This window comes from Erythrolamprus reginae, chromosome 3 (assembly GCF_031021105.1).
Source record: "Erythrolamprus reginae isolate rEryReg1 chromosome 3, rEryReg1.hap1, whole genome shotgun sequence".
NCBI lineage: Eukaryota > Metazoa > Chordata > Lepidosauria > Squamata > Dipsadidae > Erythrolamprus > Erythrolamprus reginae.
This window is the reverse complement of record NC_091952.1, coordinates 24,733,241-24,747,607: the sequence shown is the minus strand read 5'-3', so window position 1 is coordinate 24,747,607 and position 14,367 is coordinate 24,733,241. Positions and strand designations below refer to the sequence as shown.

The 14,367-nt window shown below is 38.3% G+C and overlaps 1 protein-coding gene across 1 annotated transcript; it reads right to left on the bottom strand.

The window, feature by feature from the left end:
- Nucleotides 1-1,451: 1,451 nt before the first annotated feature.
- On the bottom strand, nucleotides 1,452-14,341 carry DPM1 (dolichyl-phosphate mannosyltransferase subunit 1, catalytic). The gene is made up of 9 exons (XM_070744616.1): nucleotides 14,193-14,341; nucleotides 12,623-12,722; nucleotides 11,800-11,833; nucleotides 11,002-11,078; nucleotides 9,366-9,391; nucleotides 7,131-7,226; nucleotides 5,523-5,591; nucleotides 4,841-4,955; nucleotides 1,452-1,576 (listed from the first exon to the last, which is right to left on the bottom strand). Exons 1-9 carry the CDS (start codon nucleotides 14,294-14,296, stop codon nucleotides 1,472-1,474), a joined length of 726 nt encoding a protein of 241 aa, XP_070600717.1. The 5' UTR covers nucleotides 14,297-14,341; the 3' UTR covers nucleotides 1,452-1,471.
- Between the last annotated feature and the right edge of the window lie 26 nt (nucleotides 14,342-14,367).

Here is a 14,367-nt window from a genome sequence, read left to right as displayed (position 1 = left end):
TAACAAGACGAAGCACTGAGGAAAGGAGCCCCCCGAAGCTGCCGGGATTGCAGCCGCCCCCATCCTTCCTGCAGCTTGGAGCGCTTATAGAGCTCCTCAGATTTTTTTATCCCATAGGAAATAAAGAAAATAGATTTAATTGGTTCCCAGCGAGTCAACAGGGGCTGGGAACCAATTAAATGCATTTCCATTATTTCCTATGGGATAAATTAATTCGGTACTCGACCAAATCGGTTCTCGATCACACTTGAAACGAATTGTGGTCGAGAACCGAGGTACCACTGTATTTTAAAGATCACATTACATGAATAACATTTTGTGTTTTACAAGCAATTTTATCATGACTTGTCGTATGATTTCATTGATCCCAACTTCTATCAAATAGAGAGGTATTTCCTTCTTTGCACTATGCAAAACTTTAGATTCAGATTGTCCATTTCAATTTGTAAAATAAAAAAATCCCACTATTCTATCTTTTTTGCATATGAAAGATGGGGTACTTCAATCATTTAGGTACTCCTTCTATTTGTTTTTTCCCCCACCCAATTTTTACAGAATAAGTGAGTAGAATATTTTTTTAATTAAAACAAATGACTGAAAACTCCTTTCCTCCAAACTGATATTTGTAAAGGCTTTATATTTTATTCATTTGAATTGCAAATAATGCCTGAAGCACAAAACTATATCCCACAATATTTATAATTAAAGATTGGAATGTAAAATTTGATTTCCCCCCTTCCTGAAAAATTCTGCAGGTGGAATGCATTAATATCATTTTCCAAAATATACGAATGTCATGAATGCAAACGTACAGCCAGAAAGGTATCATTGTACTAGTCCTCTTAATTGCTTCATGACCTGAAATATGTTAATGTATCTTTCCAGGAATCAATATATTATTATTTGCAAATAATTATCTGTAGTTCATTTAAAATGCAACCCTTTTTTTTAAACTAGAAGCGGTGACGCAAGTTAAAAACTTTTACATTCTCAGATGTGAAGTACAAATAGTCCTCAGCTTATGACCAAACTTGGGTCTGGAACTCAGGCAGTTGTTAAGTTATGCCCAATTTTATAACCTTTTCCCCATGGTCTTCGAAGAGGGGCGGCATAGAAATCCAATTAATAATGGCCTTTAAATGAATTATGTGGTTGTTAAACACATCTGGCTTCCCCATTCATATTGCTTGTTAGAAGCCAGCTGGGCAGATCCCAAAGTTGGTCATGTGATCACAAAAGGATCCAGGTACTGCCTTAATATATGCCAGTTGTCAAGTATCCAAATTTTGAACCTATCACTGCTCTGACATCATAAGTGTGACATAAGTAACCTTTTTCAGCACTGTCATAACTTCAAATGGAAGAGACCTTGAAATTTTGTTCTCTAAAGCCATAATGAATTTCTGTCACAATCCAATATAAATTGTTCAGTCAAATTATAGAATTCATGGCACAGTACTTAATCTTTTTATTATGTTGTGGCAAATAGTGTCAACAATCCTTTCATAAAGGAAACTATTTCATTGCCTCCTAGTTTGGATTCTCCGTAGACTCGATCCACAAACGATATAGGAACCTATTAAATGAAAAAAATAATAAAATCCTTTCAGTTATAAGAACCAATAAAAAGATAAACAGGAACACTTCACCTCAAGATTCAGCGTTTATCTACCAATGTGTAACAGAATGTCTTTTGATGCAGAGTATGAAGCGATAGCTTTCTCACATTTAAATATGCTCAGAGAACATTTCTTACAAAATCACTATTGCAAAACAGAGCCTGAATATGAAGAGGGCATGCACTAGAGGTCTAAAAAGAAACACCATATTTGGGACTTTCTCTCTCCAATTATGATGATCTTTCAAACACTACCAACAACTCTTTGTTTACTCAAGTTCCAAATCATTTAATTTTGATAGTTGTCTTCGCTATAGTATGTACTGCTTCGTTTAGTGCTGTTTTATGGTTTGGTATAATTCTAATATTTTAAATAAATTAAGACAAAATAACCAGGTTCCCTTTAAATCTACTAAAGTATCTGTATCTTCCGTATGTTGAAATGAAATCCATCTTTCATTATGTTGAAATGAAATCCATTATTGTTGCTACAATACAAAATAACAACTTTGCACTTTTCAAAGGTGCCCAGTATATATTTTACTGAATATTCATGTGTATAATAGAACAAAGGTATCCATTTTAGTATTATGGCAGCTAGTCTATCTATCTAAAGAAGTATAGATTACTGGTAAATTCATATAACATTATGGAAATTAGTCTTGTTCTGATTTTGTATAATGTCTCAAAGGGCCAAAAGGAACTTTAAAACATTATTACTCTTAAGAGATATTGATTTGCATTGCTTTCTTTTTACAGCAAATACCTGAAATAATGCTTTTGTGAAATTACACATGGTTTCAATTAACTAACTGTTCATTAAATATAGACAACATTGTTTTTGTAATATTTAAACGACAGCTTATTTTCAGTATAGCAAAACAAGAATGGTAACTTTTCAGCATATAATATGTTAAATTTCTCCAAAGCCCAAATTCAACCTTTGGAATTCACAGGAAAATCCAATTAGGAAATTTCAGTAAATACGCTCCACTAGAAATCAACTGGCAAACAGAAAGGGAGAAAAAATTCCCACACTCAAAATTTTGTGCCAAACATATATTATATTTCTATGCATGTTTCTTTTTGGCAGTAAAAATTCTGATGAAGACTGCTTTTGTAAAGTTTCTTTTGACACACAGCAGACATTGGCATAAATTCATGAACAAACATCATTAAAGGATTCAAGAATTCCAGGGGCATATCTCAAATTGGAATGAAGGGTATAGAATTTTTACACTAAATAGCATACCCAGATATTGCTAATTTAAGTTAATTTTCAACTAGCAATCTACATATAACGCAGATGAAGCCCCAAGATACTAAACATCTTGATGGACTTCAGCTAGTTGGGCAGATGTAAATAAGGAATTGTGTTTCACTGCTGGTTATGGGGCAAATCAGAGAACCTTCTCAGCTTGTTTGTATGATTGGTCTCTTAAATTGGGGTTTTTTAGATTATTTTTAATATTAGATTTGTTACATTGTCTTCTTTATTGTTGTTAGCCGCCCCGAGTCTTTGGAGAGGGGCAGCATACAAATCTAATTAATAATAATAATAATAATAATAATAATAATAATAATAATAATAATTTTTTACTTTCCTATTATAAAAAGTAAGCTTTATTGTTTTTGTTTTTGCACTCTACATTGCTAAGAGTCTATTAAAGTGCCCACTTCTTTTGCGACCTGAAACTTCTGTGAAATTTAACAAGTGATAAAATATTAGACAAAGATTTATTAGGCACAATACTAGGTCACTGGTAATTAAAATATGGGTTCTTAGAAATCATGCTTTTTAAAAATATACCATGGCAAAGACATGAATAACTTTCACATTCACTACATGACTAGTAATGAAGCTATCAAACCAAATTTACCCTGATGCCGGAATATTAGGAAGGATGTATTACAGCTAATTGTAGAAGCTATGCTGGAGAGGTGGCGTGAGCCGTGGTGGCACAGTAGTTAGAATGTAGTACTGCAGGGCTATTTCTCCTAACTGCCGGCTAACTGCAATTTGGTATTTCGAATCTTATCAGGCTCAAGGTTGACTCAGCCTTCCATACTTCCGAAGTGATAAAATAAGGACTCAAATTGTTGGGGGGCAATATAGTGACTCCGTAAACCGCTGAGAGAGGGTTGTAAAGCACCGCAGAAAGGTATACAAGTCTAAATGCTATTGCTATTAAGCTTTTTTGAATTTAAGTTGATAGCTTTCTCATCCTCTACACTTTTAAATGATAGAATAAATGGTCACCGTGTAACAGCACCTCTTAATTGCTCATATTTGTCATTGACAGTCGGGTTCATCATCTGATTAACTTTGTGATGCTATGGCCAATTAGCAGTTGTGTTTAAACTATTGTGTTATTAATCAGTAATTAGGATTTTAGTGTAAGCTACTCATGCTGTATGATCTTATCTGAATCCTCAGTGTTTTTATTTGACAATCAATTCACTCTAATAGCCAGAAGGTAAACACTGAGCACAAAAATATAAATGTACAGTGATCTCTCGATTATCGCGAGGGTTACGTTCCAAGACCTCTTGCGATAATCGATTTTTCGCGATATAGTGGAAACACCATCTGCGCATGCGCGCCCTTTTTTCCCATGGCCGCGCATGCGCAGATGGTGGTGCCAGTGGCTGGGGAGGTGGATTCGCCGCCCCCACCAGCCCTTCCTGCTCTGGGTCAGAGCCGCGGAAACCTTCGGCTCGCCGAGGCTACGTCTCCAAGCTCGCCTGCCGCCGCCGCTACGCCTCCGCCGCCTCAGCCACCCCCTCTGCTCTGCAGGGACCTCGCATGCCACGATCTCCCTCTCTCGCCCTCCCTGCGCTTCTCCTCGGCGGCGACCAAGCAGCAGGTTTACAGTAATGGGAGAAAAGAAAAGAAAATCCCCAAAAGAGAGGGACAAGAGGCAGGCACAAAGCGAGGGCACAAGGGGAGCTGCCCGGCAGAGGTTGCTTTTTTTCTTTTCGTGGGCAAGTGGAGGGGGGGGAAGAGAAGGAAAGAGAGAGAGAAGAGTGGAAGGAAGAGAGAGAGAAATGATAGAAAAAAGGGGAGAAAAAAAGAAAATGAGAAAATGATTGAACCGTGGTGTAGAAAAAAACCCGGACGTATTTTTAATTTATTGTTTTTTGAAAAATCGCGATATAGCGTTTCGCGAAGATCGAGGGATCACTGTAGTATGTTCTTTATGCTTTAGATTTTTAGCATACCTCTCCAATAGAATAACCCAATTGCCTGGCCCGGACAATCATTTCCATTTGGAAAACGTATCCTTTTGAAACACATTTCTCCATCAGTTTTTGTAGAACCTCTTTTCTATATAACCTGAAATTAAAATAAAATGAAAATGTTTACAACAGCTCAGTTACAGGCACACACATTTTCAAGTAATAAATAAGTAGTAAAAAAAGAATAAATAATAGCAATAACCTATATACAGATGCCTCCCAGATATTATCTAACAGTTTTACAACTTCAGTAGAACTCTTTATCATTCTCAAACTGGCCATTATCTATCTATCTATCTATCTATCTATCTATCTATCTATCTATCTATCTATCTATCTATCTATCTATCTATCTATCTATCTATCTATCTATTTTTATTCATTCAATTTTTTATGCCACCCTTCTCCTTAAGACTCAGGGCGGCTTACAACATGTTAGCAATAGTACTTTTGAACAGAGCCAACATATTGCCCCCACAATCTGGGTCCTCATTTTACCCACCTCGGAAGGATGGAAGGCTGAGTCAACCTTGAGCCGGTGATGAGATTTCAACCACTGACCTGCCGATCTATCAGTCAGCTTTAGTGGCCTGCAGTACTGCACTCTACCCACTACACCACCTCTGCTCAATATGTGTTACGGGCCATTTGGAAACCAGCTTACCTGAAACTTCCTGTTAAGTCTGATGCACCTGGCCGTAATAGAACTTGGGTTAAAAAGTTGGCACCTCGGCTGCAAAGTAAGATACAATGTTTTAATAAGACAAATCAGAATTTTAAAATGAACAATTAACTGATGTTTTAAAGTTGTTTCATTAAAGGATCAGAGTAACATAGTGATAATTTACATTAACAAAATATTTTTAAGCACAACTCTGCTGGATGCTTGAAATATAACACCCAATGCTAGTTTAATGTTTTGTTTCTTCCAAACGGGATGGAGACATAAATATCTCCTACCATTTAGTATGTTAGTATTTTGAGGTAAGATGTCTCCAACCTGGGTATAATATTTAGCTGAGTTTTCAATACAGTGATCCCCCGCTCGTTGCGAGGGTTCCGTTCCAGGAGCCCCCGCAACGAGCGGGTTTTCGCGAAGTAGCGATGCGGAAGTAAAAACACCGTCTGCGCATGTGCAGACAGTGTTTTTACTCCCACAGCGCTAGCGAGGAGCCGAAGATTGGGGGCGGGGCGGCTGTTTGCCGCCGGCATGGAGGGCTTCCTAGCAGCCCCCCAAACCCGGGTTGGGGGTCCGGGGGGCGCTGGCTCTCGGCGCTTTTGAGCTGAGTCCGGAAGCGAATTCGCTTCCGGACTCAGCTCAAAAGCGCCGATAGCAAGCGGCAAGGAACGGCTTGTCTCGGCGCTTTCGAGCTGACCGGACTCAGCTCGAAAGCGCCGAGACAAGCCGTTCCTTGCCGCTTGCTATCGGCGCTTTTGAGCTGAGTCCGGAAGCGAATTCGCTTCCGGACTCAGCTCAAAACCGGCGATACCAAGCGGCAAGGAACGGCTTGTCTCGGCGCTTTCGAGCTGACAGCTCGAAAGCGCCGAGACAAGCCGTTCCTTGCCGCTTGCTATCGGCGCTTTTGAGCTGAGTCCGGAAGCGAATTCGCTTCCGGACTCAGCTCAAAACCGGCGATACCAAGCGGCAAGGAACGGCTTGTCTCGGCGCTTTCGAGCTGACAGCTCGAAAGCGCCGAGACAAGCCGTTCCTTGCCGCTTGCTATCGGCGCTTTTGAGCTGAGTCCGGGAGCGAATTCGCTCCCGGACTCAGCTCAAAAGCGGCGAGAATGAACGGCGTGGGCGGGCGAAGGGCGGGCGGCAGCGAGGAGTTTGCGTGGGCGGTGGGGAAACTCCTCGCTGACGCCAGCAAGAGGGGGAAGACCCAGGGAAGCCGCTGCCATCTACGCATGCGTGCCCGGCACGCATGCGTAGATGGTATTTTTGACTTCCGGGTTGAAAAATAGCGAAGTACCCTGTTCGCAATGGTTGGGGACGCAATAAACGGGGGATCACTGTAATGTTTTAAGAAACGTGGTGTTCAGTTTCAGAATATCTCATGTGTAGAATATGTTTATGAAATAAAACTCGATAAAAAGAGGTGTAGTTGGGCTGGAGAGAAATAAGATTTTTTTTTCTCCAGCGTTCTCAGAATTAAATAAATCTTTTCAGAATCTCAGTCTGGCAACTCTCAGAAATGATTCAGAGAAAGAAAATGGATAGTTTCATGATGTGAGTTTTGCTAGTGGTAGAGGGCTATAGATTAAACACTGACCTGATCAATTTTCGTTTTAGATCCCATCCATGCACACCTCCATTTCCTTTATATCGAGTTCCAGACACAATATCAAAATTTCCTTCTTTCTGTTTTCTATAGAAATAATAATTGGACAGGGAAAAGAAAGTGTTTTTTTCTGAATTACAAGCTCACGTATTTAGGAACAGATAAAGATCCAGGAACAGATAAATACTCCAAAGACATTAAAATTGTTAATGTGCAATAGAAAACAACAAGCTAAAAATTAATACTTTTTCATCTTCAAAGTATGGTTAGAGCTACAGAATATAATATACTTTGAGCAATGCAGATACCGGTACTTGATAAGCAATTTAAATGAGCACAAAGTAAACAAAATTGCAGAAATCTACAGGCAAATCTCCGGGTCCCATCGACTAAACAATGTCGTCTGGCGGGACCCAGGGGAAGAGCCTTCTCTGTGGCGGCTCCGACCCTCTGGAACCAGCTCCCCCCTGAGATTAGGATTGCCCCCACCCTCCTTGCCATTCGCAAACTCCTTAAAACCCACCTCTGCCGTCAGGCATGGGGGAACTGAAACATCTCCCCCTTGCCCATGTTGTTTTGGTGTTAGATTGATTATGTGCTTGTTTTTTAATATTCTGGGGTTGTTTTTTATGATTTTTTTAGCTTAAAATTGTAATTGGATTGGTGGGTATTGGATTTGCTATTATGTATTGTTTTTACTTTGTTGTGAGCCGCCCCGAGTTTGCGGAGAGGGGCGGCATATAAATCCAATAAATCTAATCTAATCTAAATACACAGAATATTAGGGAATTACGTTTGTAAATAATGTTATTTTTATTATGACTTTTAATCAAATTAGCTCAGATATGGCATGCCACCCCATACTCCATAATTAAGAGATTACAGTATATGTTGATTGAAATATTACACATTCACACATTTTTCCTTTGACTATCAGCTCTAGTGACCTGTGGTAGCCAAAAATCCAAAGGAATGGCAGCACCTTTTCTGATGAACCCTTTTATTAAAAGGCCAACATTTTGATGAACTGTAATTCACTTAATCAGATGTATGGCATAGTTAATTTGATGTAGGATGTAAAAAAGGGATATGCAGTAGGTAAAGAGAGAACAAGCTGTTATGCAAATATAGATTACATGTGAATTGCTTTACAAGAATCTTGACATTAAAGTGACATGAACATAGTAAACTATAAGAGCAAACAAGGAAGAAAAGAAACAACGTACAGTGTTCCCTCAATTTTCGCGGGGGATACGTTCTGAAACCGCCCGCGAAAGTCGAATTTCCGCGAAGTAGAGATGCGGAAGTAAATACACCCTTTTTGGCTATGGACAGTATCACAAGCCTTCCCTTAACACTTTAAACCCCTAAATTCCCATTTCCCATAACAACCATTTACTCACCATTATTACTGGTACTCACCATTGAATAAGGCACTTAGTGATCCTGATATTTATAAACATAATTATTTATTAACAGTAATTATTTTTTTTGTTATTTATTTGCAAAAATTATTAGTTTAGCGATGGCATATGACATCATCGGGCGGGAAAAACCGTGGTATAGGAAAAAACCCACGAAGTATTTTTTTAATTAATATTGTTTGAAAAACCGTGGTATGGGCTATCCGTGAAGTTTGAACCCGCGAAAATCGAGGGAACACTGTAGTTTCAAAATTCCTGGTATTCCAACTGGTCTAAAGCGTTTGTGAATATTTCTTACATTTTTGAAACAAACGACTTATTTCCAAAACTCTGTTTAGCCAAAATCTCTGAATGGGAAGTAATACATCATATTATGTTGAAAAGCTGTGCAACACAAATGCATTATCTGCTACAATGCAGTTTTGTAACAGCATAGCATATATTTCCTCTGGTCTTTAATCTTATCGTCTATCCCCGTGATGGCAAACCCATGGCACGCATTCCACAGGTGGCACACAGTGCCCTCTTTCTGCTGTGCATGTGTGTGTGCCTCCCACCGGCCAGCTGGTCATTAGGCCTCTGTTGCGCATGCGTGGGGATGTGCAGGGGCATGCATATGCATGTGTGTGGCACATGTGGGGGTGTGCATGCATTGCTTTTCGGGGCTCAGGCGCACATGCGCAAATTGGGCACTCAGTTCGGAAAAGGTTAGAAATCACTGGTCTATTACTACTCAAAATAAACACCACAAAGGAGTAATAAACTATAAGGCCTGGCTTTAAATATTAAACATGCCACTCACTTGATAAACTCTGGAATGAATTTGGGCTGCAAGGAGAAAAGAAAAAGAAAAGGTATGAGAAAAAGCAATATAGACCAAAATAATTAATGAAATAAATGCATTTTTTAGAACGTGATAAAAATACTGAGACCATCAGATTGAGAAAGTTTGAGAAAATGAGCAGGTTAAGATCTTATGGGTTAAATTCAAATGGACAGGCATCTTATTCATAACCAGATATTAGCCTGATCTAGCAGGACATACTGTGAGCTCCATTAGTCAAAAGGTTTCAGCTGGCAGGGTCTTAGAAGGAGAGATTTTTCTGCCATGGCCCGGCTCTTTAAAATATCATGCCACTTGAAATAAGGTCTGCCCCCATCCCTAGACACAAGAACAGCATCACTGTGCTAAAGAAATAATTCCCTCAACACTATCAAACTATTTACAAAGTCTGCACTACTGTTCATCTTCTCATCCTTCCTATCACCCATCTCCTCCCACTAATGTCGCTTTGAGAAGGGCAGCATAGAAATTGAATAAATAAATAAATAAATAAATGATAGTATAACTGCAACTTTGTTGCCTGCATCCTTACAATTTATATTGACTGGTTCCTAATATGATTTGATTATTTGTACCAGGACTATCATTAAGTGTTGTACTTTCTTGATGAATGTATGTTTTCTTTTATGTACACTGAGAGCATAGATACCAACACAAATTCCTTGTGTGTCCAATCACACTTGGCCAATAAAATTCAATTCAACTCAACACAACTCAATTCAATTCTGCCTCTGGAAGGACATAAAAACCCGACTCTGTCTGTTGGTCTGGAGTCCTCATGGCGGTGGTCTTTGCTGGAGGTGGCTGATGGACTAACAGGGAAAATAATACTATTGTACTGATTTTGTCTTTTGCCCCTTTTCCCTTTTTATATGTAAGATTTTAATTGTAAGCCTCCCAGAGTCACTTTACAGGGTGAGATGGGCAGCATATTAATTCACTTTAAATAATTAATTAAATAAATAACAGTTATTAAAAAGAATAAAGTCTGATTCATTGATGCTGCTAGGTTATGTTAGGATTGAGGAAAAACAACGAGACAAAAATAGAAAATACTGGGATTTGCAGATTGCATTGAACACCTATTAAACAAGAAATCCCTTGTTATTGTGATTAGAGTCCTCAAACTAACACCTTAACAGGTTCCTTGATATCTGGAGTTACTAAATTTTCTAGGCCCGAACACCCTAATTTTAAAATTTTAATTTAATTTATTTGACTTCTATGCTGCTCAATCCCGTAGGTCCAAACCTGCTTGGACCTCCCTATATTCTTAGATGCTATTTTAATCATTCTTGGGTCCTTGGTTAGGACTTGAATTTTAAGTTTCCAGCTGTCTTAGGTAGTGACTCTAACTGTAGATTAACCAATCACCATCATCATCATTTATTAAATTTATATGTTACCTAATTCCCAGTAATTCTGGGTGGTTTAAAAATAAATAAAATAAACCCATTGGGCAAGAAAAAGAAAGGAAGAGCCATCGGTTGTCCTTTCCAGGAAGGAGTCAGATTCAAAATACAGAAGGGTGGATAATCAAGGTGAATGAAATAAAGAAAATGTTTAGAAAGCAAAAATAGAGGAGCAAACTTACATGGTGTGACAGATCAGCATCCATAATAATAATGAAGTTTCCAGTGGCATGTTTCATTCCATGAATGTAAGCAGTTCCTGATGTAAACAATTTAAAAGCCATGACTCCTTTCTTCTTTAACAATCATGTACATGACTAAAAATGTTTCTGACATTAAGTCAAATAATCTAATCTCTCTGTATCAAATATAATAGTTTCTTCCTATCACATACAATCTGAAAAAAGCTGGGTCCCATTGAATAAACCGCTTGGTAGGGGCCTTATGAATCTTGGGCATCTGCTGTCTGGAATATCTTCCCACCAGAGATTCAATCCTAGTCCAGTGGAAAATTTTGTTTTTGTTATAGACTTTTTAAAATAAAATGTTATTTATTTTATTTATTTTTGATGTCCTTATTTTTGATGTAAGCCAGCCAGCTTATACATGGGTGCTTGTGTGTGTGTGTGTGTGTATGTGTGGAAAATAAAAAATAAAATAAAAATATATTTAAATAATTCCACTATGTAAGACTCCCATTATGCCTATCTTTGGTTTATTTATCTACAAAATTAACACTTGCTACTTTTCATGTGACTGTTAATTTCTTACATGTCAATCATTAATTCTGAGTAACAACAAAATTAATTTTGCACGTTGCCAAATGAGTGTGTATACTGTCCACTTTTCTGGTTCTCAAAAAACAATGCATGCAATTAGCAGCAAAATTATTCTGGTTTAAATTCATTTTTGATAAATGAAGGTTAATGTACAGTGGTCTCAATAAATAGATACAATATTGTTAATTACTGACTACTTACCCAATCCAAGTTTCTTTGCTCTGGGTCTCAACAGCTGTAAAGTAAACACACACACACACACAAAAGTGAAATCATACTAAGGTGACTAATCATATACCGTAGTTTCTTCCTCAAACAGAACTATTATACTCATAACGTTAAAAAAATCTTTACCCATATCGCTGTAATTTACTTAGACTTATTTACCTAGACTAATTTGCTATAATTTACCTAAGGTAAACCTAGGTATTTCCCCACATATTTTATATAATTCCCTAAATTTAGAATGTTCCAGGAATATTTTTCCTTAACCTAATAATAATAATAATAACAACAACAACAACAACCATCATGATCATTTTTCTATATTTAAATATAGGTGGACTTATATTTAGGACTCCCAGTTCCTGCAAGTGAAGTAACTATTCAAAAGGAGAGCATCCCAATAATAACCATGATATATAGAATCAATAGGTAGTCTTTATGATTGTAATTGAGTTGGAATTACAATCGTTAAGTCGTGCTGTTCATTAAGCAGGTTATCCTGTGACTGATCTGATATTATAACACTTTTGTGGCAGTGAACATAGTGGTTATTAAGCGAACGTGATGGTCATTAAGTGAACAGCACACTAGTTAATCAAACTCATTGCCTATCAGGGGTGGTTTTTTTTACCCAGAAGCTAGAAATTAAATGAGGGATGACAAACTACCGGTATTTTCAATTAGCTAAATCATGTTGAAGTGAATTCCATTTCTCTATACACTAACAATTTGAAACACTTTGATAATAATAGTATGGCAACTAAGACTGGGGGCGGGGGGAGAAGGAAGGGTAACTTACAATTTTATCTGATCCATAAATCTTTATTAACTGTCCAGCAACATCCTGCGTGCCATCTGGACTTCCATCATCTATAATTATAATTTCGAACTCATTCCCACTGAAAAAAAAATTATTTTGTAAAGTCAGGTCCAAAAGTAAGGGGCACGTATTAGTGCACCAACACCACCATCCCTGTCCTACAGTCTCCATTTATCTATATCCATTTCCTGTATTCATAATTATGTTTATACTGATTTCTATTATCTCATACATGCTTGACAAATAAATAAATAAATAAATAAATAAAAATAAATAAATAATATTTACATTTTGTCCCTTTACTGTGATGGTGGTCTCTTGGTATGCATGCGTGCGTGTATGTATGTATGTATGCATGTATGTATGAATTAATTAATGTATTTATTAATTTATTAGATTTCCACGCCTCCATATTTTCTTGGACTCATGGCGGCTCACAACAAAATATGTAGAAATCTAAATTTAAAAACATACTAAAACCCCAATTTCTTTTAAAAAAAACCAGTCACTCATTTGGCTTTCGGAGCTGGCTGACGCATCATATTGCTTAATACTATTAAACGATTGGCACTTTTCTTGGTAATGACAAGAGTACTGGGCTTGGAATCAAGGCCCTCGGCTGCAAGCCCCCCCCCAGCCCCCAACAACTCCTTGTTAGACCTAAGATCAGATACAAAGGCAGGCAGACCTCGGGGGGGGGGGGCTGTTGTTTGGATGAGACTATGCCCCCTTTCTGCATTCAGCTGGCACAGAAACGGAGGGAGAGTTGTTGGTAAATCAATCCAGCCCAAGTCAGAAGAACTCCCAGGAAATACGTAGCCTCCGATCTGATCTAAATGTAGTTCATAAAATCATATATCAAAATGTCCTTCCTGTTGGTGACTACTTCATCTTCAATCGCAGCAATACAAGAGCACCTAATAGATTCAAGCTAAATGTAAACTGTTCCAAATTCCGCTGCAAAAAATACACTGCTCAAAAAAAAATTAAAGGGAACACTTAAGCAAAACAATATAAACAAAACAAAATAAAACTTCTGTGAAATCAAACTGTCCACTTAGGAAGCAACACTGATTGACAATCAATTTCACATGCTGTTGTGAACATTCAACGTTGTACAGAACAAAGTATTCAATGAGAATATTTCATTCTCATGTTATTTGAGTGTTCCCTTTATTTTTTTGAGCAGTATACGATTTCAGCAATAGAGTGATCAATGCCTGGAATGCACTACCTGACTTTGCGATTTCTTCCCCCAAACTCCAAAAACTTTAACCTTAAGACTGTCTACATTCTCCCCATTTCTAAGAGGTCTGTAAGGGGCGTGCATAAGCGCACCATTGTGCCTACCGTCCCTGTTCTATTGTCTTCTTTTATCGTTACTTTTTACTTATGTCATCTTTATACAAACTACTACTATCCTATACATGTTTGACAAATAAATAAATAACAATATCAATCGAGGAGCTGGGAAACACTTAGCAAAGGCTACCCGCCTCCCCCCCCACTTCCCCCCCCCCGGCCAGGCCGCTCTCCCGCTGCTTGTCACCTCTCCTCGAAGCTCTTCACCAGCAGCCAGATCACCAGCGGAAGATTCTCGCGCTCATTGTAGGTGGGCAGCAGCACTGAGTACTTGCGGGCCGCGGCGGCCATGACGGGGCGCGCGCTCTCGACCGTCAAACCGCGCCTGCGCGTAACCGCCAGGCAGCGGGCGGGCTGGGAGA